Below are 12,715 nucleotides of genomic sequence, written 5' to 3'. Positions count from 1 at the left end.
CTTGAGATTCAGCATTGATTAAAAAGGTCAAATGACTCTTACATTATGTTTGGTTTGAGGATTGAAATGGAGTAGAATGGAATGAAAATTTGAATGATGAACATATTGAGATCAAGTAATAAATTTGATTCCATTATGTATGATTCCTCTCAATTCCTATGTACCAAGCATCTCATTAATATATAATGTTTTGCCCTTTTGGGATTTGGAATTTTAGACTCTGCATCAGGATGTTTTAGGCATGCTTTGTCTTGATAACTTTTTGTGTTCTATGGTATCAATTCCCAGAGACTGCCAGCTAGCTAGTTCACACCATTAAAAGGTAGGGGTGAGCTAACGGTCGGTTCGGCCAAATTCAATTAATTAACTGAATTAACCAAATTTTTCGGTTAATGAGAACTGTTAACCAAACCGACTGAATAGGGGGGCCTCACCGAACCGAACTCGACCGAGTTACCTTTTTGGGTAATTCGGTTAACCAAATTTAACCGAATTAATTTGAAATTAATTAATAAAAATATAATATAATTGTGGATTTTTTAACATATTAACAAATTAACATATACTAGTTAACATATTAACAAATCAATGTATACTAATTTATATTTAAATTTTAATTAATTATTAAATTGGTTATTTCGGTTAAACGAATTAACATTCCTCTCAACCGAACCGATTAACCGAACTTTGTAAAACCATAACCGAACCGACCGATCCTGTGTTCTTAACCGAACCGAACCGACCAATTTCAATCGGTTATTTCGGTTAATTCGGGTTTCTCTGAATTAAGCTCACCCTTATTAAAAGGTACACTTTAGCTTTAAGATGGGCAAGATATGTTTTGATTACAGCCATGGTTTTTGTTATGGGGCAAATTCAGCTTCTTTACAGCATGGGGCCTATTCCTGCTATTTGCCATTTGGGTTCTTTGAATGGTGGTTTTGTGTGATTGTGATTGATATTGAATCTTTGCTAGCTAACATGTGTAAATTATGACCACCATGTGGCCTATTGTTCAAAGCAAGAATTTGTATTATGTACATGTGTTTTCTTTTGGCTTTGATTTTGAGTTTATGGTTTTGTTCATGATTCTCAAAAAAAATTATTCATAAAATATTCTAGGTCTTGGGGATTTAAATTGGATTGGCTAGAAATGTGCTGAAATACATGGTAGCATGTCTACATGTAAACCTAGTGTCCTCCACTTGCTCAACCTATCTCAATTAACAGTTTGCTGGTCCCCTTTGAATCATGATTACAGGGTATGGGATACAAGTACAATATGGTTTGGCACAAAACACTAGAAATCTTTGAAAAGTAGACTATATGAATGGATGCAGAAATATTGCTCACACGTGCATGATCCGATTGCAACTGTAAAACATGCTGAAATTGGCCATTAAATTTACTTATATATCATCCTCGATCATTCATCCCAATTTTCAAGGTGATTGAATGCATGCAAGTTTTCAATCTATATTAGCCCTCTAATAGTTGTCCACCAAATGGCTTTAGCTAAAAATATAATGGAGTTCAAACTTGATTTGTTGAAACATTGAATTGGTTAATTTTGCATTTCACACAAAGTAATGGAGTGGTGTAGGAATCGCAATTTCTTAACCAATTATATGATGCTATATATATAAAAGTAGAGTTCTATATATTGTATACACACCTCTCCCTTTTCTTCTATAGAAGCTTGGTTTTATCATATCTTCTATTGCACCTTAATTATATGCTTCAAAATAACTAGGTTGTTGTGATACTTTATTTGTAATTATAGCATTTTCATGAATAAAATAGAAGATCATTTAAAAAAGGAAAATTATACAGCATTGTTGTGTCTAAATTGCATTAGAATGTGCCAAGTTGTGCTACAGGTATCTTCAAAACTGTTGGATAGAGGACAGCTGTTTGGGCAGTGGACCTCCATTGGGAGTTCTCAGTTCAAATGGTGGATGAGTTACCATCCTTTGCATAGCGCAGGCCTACAAAAAATGTTCAGAACTTCAAATATATTTTGAGATTGTAAACAGGTCTACAGATTGTTGTATGTGTCTCTTGAGTGAAGGAAAATTGTTGGAATGACATTAACATAGCTTGGCATTTTCCATTTATTGACTGTCCATGGTACAGTATTGTGGCAGAAACTGGGTGAGAGCCTCATTCTATTTTCCACTGAATTAGATTCCTAGTGATTGAACCCAATTATGGAATGAGAGAAGAAGCATGTAATTTTCGTACTATCAACCAAGGAACTCGAAGTTGCTGGGTCCGTTTGCTAATCCATGTCATATATATGTGCAAAGATATTGTTTAATCTAATTTCTGGATTAATCTTTCATGATCCAAGATATGCATCGAATTCTCTCTTTTCACCGAACTTTTTTTCTGTTACAATTTTGCAGTATTGCCTTTGGGATCATTTCAAAGAACTGGAGTCGATGCCTCTAATTAGATTGATGCACCTATCAAGATTTGTTGCAGAGATGCTCTCCTCCTTCACCCTGTCCCTTTCTGTCCTGAAGACTGTTGAACTGAGTGACACTGGGTTGCTTACCCCGAAGAGGATCATGCATTTCCGTTTGCTCTTTGAAGCCCTTTTTGAGTATCCGGAGAAGCTTGTCTGGAACATATTCACGCGTGTAGCTGTAATTCCCGAGCTCGAAGATTTTAGAAGTGGCTTAGAGTTTTTCATCAATCGGTATGTCGTGGGCACCAACAAAGCCATCACTGAAAAATTCAGAGTTGCGAAAAAGGCACTCAATAATGTGGAAGGAGTCCTCATGTGAGGTTTGTAGCTGCATTCTTGTTGCTGTTCTGCAGGAAGGCGGGCCAAAATTTTGTAGTTAGTATCCTTTAGTCGGGGATTCAACTCATTCAATGTCAAGATTCATGCTGTACTGTTGGTTTTGCTCATCTACTTGAAGGATGAGGGGGCCATGGTTGCTGTTAATTGATGGATCCTCAAATCATCATGCATCTTTCTTTGATTTGTGTAAGAAAAAAATTTCAATTTAATACATGATTTTAATTCTGTGGATGTTTTATTAATTTAAAGTACTTATATGTTTATCACTGGAACATTACATTTTTACCTGCCCATTTATTTTATATAATTGTATTGTACACAATCCAATATGCCCAAAATACCGAGTAAATAATTGTGATGTAAGTGTAGTGTTTTGTTAATTTGTTTGGGTTTTTATTACATATTCAATCCATTTACGGGATGTGAATACTTACTACATTTAATAAGATTAAAAAAAAGTTGAATATAAATTATTGTAAATCATAATTGCTTTAAAATATCCACCTATTTTCTTTTAGTTTGGTCAACATCCATGGTTTGAGCGAGAATGCAATTTGGGAGTGTTCAAATAATAATAAAAATATATATTTTTATTTTTCATATTTTTTTTGGGAGTGTTCAAATAATAATAAAGATATATATTATTATTTTAATATTTTTTAAAAAAAATATGAAAAATAAAAATTACTAATACATCTTAAATTTCCTAGTAATTATAATTCTAAAAATGTTTATTAGATGCAATTTTCATAAAAATTTAATGACTAAACATATCATAAAATAAATTTCAAGTAACTAATAAAATATAGTATTAAAAAAATAAATAAAATTTTAAAATTCATTCTTTATAAATTAAAATTATAAAATGAGATGTTAGTTTTTCTGTATACAAAATATGAATGCTAAATGGATAAAAAAATATTAAATTTATGTTAATTGATTTGCTATGGTTTGAGACAATTCACTTGACTTTTTCTAATTTTATTCAAGTTATTATGTTTTAAATATGGTATTCAATCAAACCCAAAAAACATGCCACAAATCGATCAACCGTTTAATTGAAATCAATTTTTAAAAACTATGTTTTGTATATTTAGTCATTTAATTTTCATAAAATATATATAGAAAATATTTTGTAACAATATAATTAGTTAATTATTTTTTCTAAATTATTTGCATTATTTATTTATTTATTTATTTTTCATAATTTTTTTCAAATAATAATTTAATTATGTTGTTATGCTTATATTAATTGATTGACCTGACTTAGTTGTTAAATGTTCAATTCACTTATATGTTTAATTTTCAAAATAGTAATTAATTGATCTACTTTTCCAACTTAATTTCTTAAATTAATGCCATTTTCTTAATTTATCTTATGAAAATTTAGTGAATGGGTAAAATTTAATTTTTTTCACTAAATTTAGTAGTTGAATAATAATCAACTAATGGAAGGTTTATTTTGTTAATTAAATTAAATTTTAGGGGATTTTGTGATAGTTTTCAAAAATTGAAGGACTAAGGTGTTATTTTTTTTTAAAAAAAAAATAAGGGAATGTTGCTAGATCTTACTCTTATTAAAATAAGGGAGAAAGTTATTTTTACATAATAGAAAACTCACCCCTTACCAAATTATCATACAACTCAAATTTTGACATTCCTATCGTATTAGATGCACTTAAATACTTAATGCTACAAGCCAGCCTTGTTTGTTCAAGTATTGCAGTGTTTTGAGGTTAAGGTGACAAAGACCCATATGAAATAGTGGCAAGAGCACTTATCATATTTGGACCGTGATTGTGTTTTGCTTTGACATTATTTTGCGGCAGATTTAAAGACTTTAAAAGATAAAAGTTGAATTAAGCTTTAAATTTAATGATTCATCTCTTGGCTATTTTTTAGGAAGACGAAAACTTAATTCTTGAAATCTTAAACGAGGTTTATGAAAATTTTGAATTTTAAGTTGAGATAAGCATGTTGATTTTATCAAATTTAAGAGAATATTAGTGTCCTTTTTATCTTTTTTTTTTTTTTTTTTTCAACTAGGGATTAAAGCTTTTTAATAAATTATTTATAAAAAATACAATTTTTATTTTTTTAAAAATAAAATAAAATAAGAAACATAGAAGAGAAAGCGGTCAAAGAAGTGGGACCCAAATTACATCTTTACCCTGGCAATATCATATTTCATCACCTTGACGCGGCGGTCAATGTTGATAGCTGAGGGGGCCGTGTGATGGTAAGCTGGCAATTGGACAAATCGGCATTGCAACGAAGCGCTCTTCTCTCCCTTCCAAGCAATCTTCCTCTCCTTCCTTCTTTATATTTATATTTATATTTATATTTATTATTCATTCATTCATTCCGTCATTCTTTCTTTTCGTTTCTTTCTTTCATTTCCTCCCCCCATTTCTACGGGAACGTTAGCTAGGGTTTCTCCCACTCCGATCGATCGAGCAATCGCGCGCAGTACTCACCAATCGCAGCACAGACCTCCATTTTCTACCATGAATCCTGAATAGTAACGTCACTCTTGTCTTTCGCTCTCTTTTTCTGTCTAAATTATTATATATGAAGAGTGTTGATCAGGGTCTAAGGGTGTTGATGTCTGCCTGTTTCTATGTTTTGTTCCGAAATGTTTGTTGTATGATTAGGGCTTCTGCATTTCAACTGATTGCCACAGAAACAGCTGAACTCCTATGCCAAAATTCTATGGAATAATCTGTTCTTTTTTTCTTCCCTGTTTTAGACGTGCATGCTTCGATTGCTGGCATATAAATTAGTCATCAAGAGGATATATATATATATATATTTAAAACCCGGTTTGCCATCAATTCTTCTGTGCCCGTTTCGGATAAAATACTTCTCAACTCTGGTCATATCATCCGAGGATGTTGATGTCTGCACATCACTACGAATTTTTGTAGTATGATTAGGTCTTCTGCATTTCAAGTTAGTGTTTCTGATTGTTTCAGAAATAGCTGGGCTCCTATACCAAGTTTCCATGGAATGATAAGTTTTATTCTGTTTTAAGGTGTGCATACTTTATTTGCGGTCATAGAATTATAGAAATTAGTAATCAATATGATTTTTTTTTCAAATCACAATTTATCATTGATTCTTCTGTGCCCACATTGGATAAGATACTTCTCAACGCTAGTCACATTACCTGAAGACGTTGATGTCTGCTCATCGCGGTATTTTGTCAAGAAATTACTTGTTGTATGATTTAGTCTTTTGCATTTCAAATCAGTGTATCTGATTGTTACAGAAACAGCTAAGCTTGTATACCAATTTTCTATTGAAAGATCTGTTTTCCTCACGTCCATACCTTGATTGCCGGCATAGAAATTAATAAGCAAGAGGAATCTTTTTGCAGGTTTGCATGTTTTAATAGAATTATTGCATTTTCAAGGTTCACCATCAATTCTTCTGTGCCTTTATGAGATAACATGCATCTCAACTCTACTTAGCTTAATCCCAAGTAGTTGGGGTTTGGCTGGAAGATTAATAATAATAATAATAATAATTATTATTATTATTATTATTATTATTTGCCCTTCTTCTCCATTGAGGGTGTTAATCTTTTGTCATACTTCTGGAGATTTTCCATTTCTCACTCTCACTTGCTGTAATAAATTCTTGGGATAAAAATTATAATTGCAGAGGAATTCTCTGCAGTGTCTACCCATCTTCTTATGATGACTATTTGGATGCATGTTCTTTGTGCTTAGCTGTTCTTTGAACAAAAAGCGATTTTCCTAAGAACTAGGAACTCAAGTTTACGGTGAAGCCAAAACATGCCCTTCCCTTTTTTCTCACATGCTCTATGATTGAATGGGACATGTTTGCAGTTGGAACTTGGAGACATGATTTGTATGTATACTGGACAAAAATAGCCTCCCTCCTCCATTCACCATGTAAGGGAAGGAAACAAGGAAAAAGATACTATGTGTCTCTCTTTGTTATCGGTGGAGCTACAATGGTGTTAGAGATCACTAGACCCATCATGGCAGTGGATACTTGTAAATTGCATGGTGATATTCTCACACTAATAATACGTTCTGCTTAAATCCAAGGATGTCGTGTACATTCACTGTTATCTATTTCCAAAAGTTGTTTTGTTTCCCCAATTTCTTCACCAATTACCTTGCTAGTTGTTTCAGTTTAAGCCTTTTGTTTGTAAATAAATCCTTGTAAATTTCTATATGACTTAAGCTGAGTGATTATTTTTTAACTTTTTGGTTTAATTTCCAAGAGCTTTGATCTTTGCATTGAATCTAGATGGGTGCTGATTTATCATTTTCAGAATAACGATTACATGATAGATCACCTTTCCCCTTTTTGATTGATGGCTTACTAGCCTTTGGGGCTAAAGCTAGTGACAGTTCTCCACAGTTGACCATGCAGTATGTGCTCATGGGGATAATTTAGGAGGGAAAAAGTCATAGGTCTCTTGGCTAATGAGAATGAAGTATTTGTGAAAATATGCTCCATAGAATGGATCTGGAGTCTTCATTAAAAAAAAAAAAACATATTGTGAATGAAGGATTCACTTTGTTTTTTTGAGGGCCTGGGTCCAGGGAAATCCTTGATATAAATTGCTTCAAATTAGTGTTTTTTAGAGAATCCGCATGAATTGTGACTGATCTTGATGGGAATGCCCATTTTTAAACCTTTCTAACTCACCCAATATGAAGATTCTTGCCAAATTATACTCTTTGCACTTTCCCATGTGGCCCCTGGTGGTGATGCCAAGAATTGGCTGCAGTCAGGGTTTTGTTAACAGCTTTGGAACCTGTTAAAGTGTGACCAGTGGTTGGGTTTTGACCTGGTGACTGACCACTGTTGCTGGACTTCTGGTTTGTGTCTCCATGTACTTTCTAAGAAGAAGGATGGTTGATTTATGACATTTGTGCATTTAGAAAAAGAAGAAGAGGAAAAAGAAAAGGGTGAACAGGAAGAGATCGCTGCTGATGACTGGTGACTGGTGACCATGGTGTGGTTGCTGGCTTTAATGGCTACTCTCACTGTTCTGGTTTTTGAAAATATGAAATAATGAGGCTCTATATTGGTGGATTTTTTTTTTTTTAATGTTGCATGATCCTTATTATATAGGAAAAAAAATGATAGACAACCAAACAGGTTTTTAATTTTTGTTTTCAATTTTATGAACACATCCAAACAAGTTGCCAATTATTTGTTTTCACTCTGTTTTTAGATTTTAGAATTGTCTTTTTGATAGTAATACTGAACATACCTTGTTTTTGCCATAGCATGCTAGAATCTAAAGAATGATTATCTTCTGCACTTGAAGTTCGTGTGAAAGTTTCTCTTTTTGCCTATAAATGAAAATATACATGCTCTCTCTCTCTCTATCTCTCTCTCTCTCTCTCTCTCTCTCTTTCACACACACACACACACACACACACACACACACATGCAAACACACACACATCTATCCATCCATCTATCTAGTATCTACTTATCTGATATTTGGTTTCAAAGCTTCAGAGTTTTGTGGTCGTGCACTAGAATCTAATCACTTGGAAACATCCCCGAGATATTTTCTTGTTTAGTTCAATTTTTTTATCCAAAAACATTATGTATATTGTATTTTCTTCATGTGTAACTTTTGTGGCTGAGTTATCATTTTCTGTTTTGCAGTGATTATCTTTTCAAGCTTTTGCTTATTGGAGATTCAGGTGTTGGGAAGTCATGCCTTCTCTTGAGATTTGCGGTAAAAATATTCTTTTCTAATCTTTCTTTTGTTCCCAAGTTTGTATGCCTACTTCTTTGTCTAAAAAAATTAATAATTTCATATCTTGCTTGTTCTCTCTCAAGGAGAAAAAAAGGGGGGGGGGGGGGGGGGGGTGTTGGAGATATTGACTTTAATTTGTTTTACTTCTCTGCTTTCATTTCTGCATAACATCAAAATCAATGTGGCATGGGGAGGGATGGATAGGTAGCTAGAAGATATTTTGACAAAGGAAACAATAATAAACCAAATAATGAGGGTAGACACAGAAAATTCATAGCAATAAAAAGTTGAGAAAATGAGAAGGTAGATGTTTGTTATTGTTTTGGCAGTGTCCTTTCGGAAATAAAGAAATAAAGTTTGCTCGTTTTATCTGTACCTATTTCTTTAGAGATCTGTACAAAGATTTTTTCTTGACAAAGGGATTGCTGCTCTTATGTGGACAGCCATCTTATTTCGCTATTTTGCCAACTATTAGAATTTCCATGTGTACAAAAATACCATATTCTGTCTAAATGTTAGCATTTATTACTCAATTGATGATATACTCTCATCATATTTTCTTTTAATTTATTTTTTAAAATGCTGGTCATATGTGAATGCACCTCTATTTTTAATTTATTTCCTGTACTTGATTGTTGCGGTTATGATACAATTCTTATAAAATCCAATTTGTTGTTATTTTTCTCTTGGTTGATGCCTGGTTGGTTCCAATATTAATTGTTATTTGGGATGGCTTTTCAAGCTAAGGCAGTGTATTTCTGAAAGAGCAAATATTCAAGCATGGCAGTTTGTCTATTATTTGTTTCCTGCCGTGTACATGTCCAATTATTTTCTATGCTATAACATTGAAATCTAAAGCTAAAAATATTGATGAATTCATTTGTTGTGTCTGATGACATAAGAACTACATAAAAATTCAAAGCTGAAATTCTTGGTTTATTTTTAAACTGTGCTTTGAATTTCTTTGTTTATGCTTGTGATATGAATGCAGGATGATTCTTATGTGGAAAGCTACATCAGTACAATTGGTGTTGATTTTGTGAGTAGAATTCATGGTCCAATGTAACTAGATTTTAGTGTGCTGTCTCTGCTGCAGCTTTCTCATATTTTGTTTTTGTTTTTGTATGTCTATAGAAAATTCGTACAGTTGAGCAGGATGGGAAGACTATTAAACTCCAAATTGTAAGTGATTTAGCTAGTCTTGTTTTGAGATATGTTCCATGTCATTTACCCCCAATATTGAAGTGTTTTCTGTCTGAGTAGTGGGATACTGCTGGGCAAGAACGTTTCCGGACTATTACAAGCAGTTATTACCGTGGTGCACATGGGATTATTGTGAGTTCATTCCCCTTTTTTGTTTGTATGTGTATGTTTTTTGCTTGGATCTTGCAAGTATTATTGGGAATTTCATTGCTGTATTGGCTAGGTTGTGTATGATGTGACAGACCAAGAAAGCTTCAACAATGTCAAGCAATGGCTGAATGAAATTGACCGATATGCTAGTGAAAATGTAAATAAGCTTTTGGTTGGAAACAAATGTGACTTGACTGCTAATAAAGTTGTTTCGTATGAAACTGCAAAGGTACTAGCAACTGTCGATTATGCTCATTTCTGCTCATTCTATAGACTATTCCTTTTGTTTTAATTGACTTTGAATTTTTTTCATTTGGTCAAAATCTGAGTTGTGCTGTTCCTGATATTAGCTTGTTTATGATACCTATTGTTGTTTCATCTCTATAGGCATTTGCAGATGAGATTGGGATTCCTTTCTTGGAAACAAGTGCCAAAAGCTCTACTAATGTCGAGGAGGCATTTATGACAATGGCAGCCGAGATAAAGAACCGGTGAGATATAGTCTTCATTTGGTGAAGCATATGGTTCTTTTTTAATTTAGATATGCTATAATGATTTTTTACATTGGTGGATGATGTTAGACTTGGAATTGATTAGGTTACCTAGTATATGTTTTTTTTGTTGGGGTTAAGAGTGTGGACTTTGTTCGAGATGGTGCTAGCCCTTCTTTCCTTGATTTGTTTGTTTTATCAACATGGCAACTCGTCATAAGTGTGAGCAGTGCTATTTAAGTTTGAGGGCAGCTGAAAATTTTGTTTTCAATTGGGTTTGGTCCTGAAAAGGGACGGCGTAATGAATGTTTGGCTTGTGTAGCTTGACCTTAACCCAGATGGTATCACCATTGATTGTGAGTTGGTTTGACTACCAAGATGGAGTCTTATGCGAGTAATGTGCACTATTAGGCTAGTTGGCATGTCTAGATTGACAGGGCTCCCGAGCATATGAACTTCGTAGAGGAATCTTCTGTATGAGTCAGCTGTGTGGTGCCAGTGTGATGTGATTGTTGGAGGGCTATTTAAGTTGAGGACAGCTGAAATTTTGTTTTCAATTGGGTTTGGTCCAGAAAAGGGATGGGTAATGATCTTTGGCTTGTGTAGCTTGACCTTAACCCAGATGGTATCACCGTTGTTTATGAGTTGGTTTGACCACCAAGATGGAGTCTTATGCGAGTAATGTCCACTATTTGGCTAGTTGGCATGTCTAGATTGGCAGGGTCCACGAGCATGTGAACTTCGTAGGGAATCTTCTGTATGAGTCAGCTGTGTGGTGCCAGTGTGATGTGATTGTTGGATGCTTTTTGCTGCAGTAACAGCAGATATGATATCAGGGTAATGGTGGTAGGGATCCTAATAGCAGTGGAGTAGGTAATGTGGTGGAGGTGGTGCTTTTATAACACCACCACAAAGCAGATTGATAATGTTGCGCTCCACCTACCATGTTAGCAATAATTGTGTAAGCAGTAAGTAGGTATTAGGAATAGGGTTTTTTTTTTTTTTTTTAACTGAAACTTCTACGATCGCTAAATTTTATTGATTACAGGTTTGTTAGTTTTGGCTGCATTTTCATTAGGCCAATACTCCATTTGGAATCAAAAGGTGCAGTATGTTAATGGATGTCATCTAAGCAATAATCTGATCAAACATGAAGGGTCTGCTCATTGAAATTTCCAATTTACTATAAAATTTCATTTAATTGTTGAAAAAGATGTCTGTCCCTGCCCATCTGCTGTTGTGGACTGAATTCTCATCAATGGGCTTTTTTGGAGTATCATTGCTAATGTTTTATAGAGCAGGCCATAATGTAACCACTTTTCTTTTTTGTCAATTTCTGAACATACTTTATTTGGGTTGTAGAATGGCAAGCCAACCTGCACTAAATCCAAATAGGCCTGCAACTGTGCAAATGCGGGGGCAGCCAGTGGCTCAAAAGACTAGTTGCTGCTCATCCTGATTTGGTTTCCCCCAAAGTGGATTCTGCATTTTGCTCTGATGGGAATTCATCTCCGAGGCTGGAAGATTGCGGAAAGGTAGGTGGCGAACTGGGTAGGTCAAATGGGTCATACATTTTATTGTGTGTATATATATAAACGAAGCAGAAAGACCTAGCACCACACATATTTAGTGCGTTGCGTTGGGTACAGACTCTCAAGCTCTGGTTGGACGTTGGATTTACATTTCATGTTTTTATTGTCTAGTCTGGATTGATATGTGATTTTCCTTCAATTGTTAATCAAGTTTTTCTTGTTTGTGCTCACTGAATCATGAGAATGTGCACTCGGTGCTTTATTTTTTGGGCATCCAGTGTGGGACGGGTGTGGTATGGCACTGTATTTTGATATCAAAAACTGGCAATAAAATGTCAAAAGTACACGTGCTTTGTCATGCGCAAGAAGGCCCTGCATCATGCTTTGCTTACCTAGAAATTGGTTTATGGCTTACATTAATTAGGATAGCGGAAGAAAAGAGAAAATTGCACTAATTAAAGATTTCTTAATTTATTAGTTTATCCATCATTTGAAAATTTTATTTTGGTATGAGTCTGTTAAAACCTGTTTTGAAATAATATAGGACATTTAAAACTTCCATTTTTTTTTTTTTAATTTAAAAATTAGAAGTAGAAAAATACCTATGAAAAATAATGCATCATTCAAACTGGAAAGAGTGAAGTGAATTTTTTTTTTCTGAAGCCTCGTGTATGAGGAAGAGTGAAGGGTTCGGGCAGAGGAAAGAAAAGAACCACGGCAAGTTCACCATATCCTCTTCCAATAAACTTATGAACAGGTGGCCTGC

At 34.0% G+C, this 12,715-nt stretch overlaps 2 protein-coding genes across 10 annotated transcripts in view; both read left to right on the top strand.

The window, feature by feature from the left end:
* LOC131157992 (uncharacterized) overlaps nucleotides 1-3,075 on the top strand; it is a 39,787-nt gene extending 36,712 nt beyond the window's left edge. For all 5 annotated transcript variants that reach the window (XM_058112504.1, XM_058112506.1, XM_058112505.1 and 2 more), the window contains one exon: nucleotides 2,409-3,075. In XM_058112504.1, coding sequence (XP_057968487.1) covers nucleotides 2,409-2,792 — 384 coding nt within the window. In that variant the 3' untranslated portion in view covers nucleotides 2,793-3,075. The remainder of the gene's footprint in view (nucleotides 1-2,408) is intronic.
* Nucleotides 3,076-5,000: 1,925 nt separating this feature from the next.
* LOC131158268 (ras-related protein RIC1) lies at nucleotides 5,001-12,179 on the top strand. 5 transcript variants are annotated; one of them, XM_058113011.1, is made up of 9 exons: nucleotides 5,001-5,051; nucleotides 5,240-5,333; nucleotides 8,480-8,552; nucleotides 9,565-9,612; nucleotides 9,708-9,755; nucleotides 9,837-9,908; nucleotides 10,000-10,155; nucleotides 10,314-10,417; nucleotides 11,780-12,179. In XM_058113011.1, exons 2-9 carry the CDS (start codon nucleotides 5,320-5,322, stop codon nucleotides 11,874-11,876), a joined length of 612 nt encoding a protein of 203 aa, XP_057968994.1. In that variant the 5' UTR covers nucleotides 5,001-5,051; nucleotides 5,240-5,319; the 3' UTR covers nucleotides 11,877-12,179. The 5 variants fall into 5 exon arrangements, with proteins under 5 accessions (XP_057968994.1, XP_057968992.1, XP_057968993.1 ...); XM_058113010.1 differs by having other exon boundaries at nucleotides 5,008-5,051; nucleotides 5,244-5,333; XM_058113012.1 differs by having other exon boundaries at nucleotides 5,018-5,109; nucleotides 5,244-5,333.
* The last annotated feature ends 536 nt before the right edge of the window (nucleotides 12,180-12,715 follow it).

This window comes from Malania oleifera, chromosome 6 (genome assembly GCF_029873635.1).
Source record: "Malania oleifera isolate guangnan ecotype guangnan chromosome 6, ASM2987363v1, whole genome shotgun sequence".
NCBI classification, from domain to species: domain Eukaryota; kingdom Viridiplantae; phylum Streptophyta; class Magnoliopsida; order Santalales; family Ximeniaceae; genus Malania; species Malania oleifera.
Note: the sequence above shows the minus strand (reverse complement) of the source record. Positions and strands in the feature narration are given on the sequence as shown.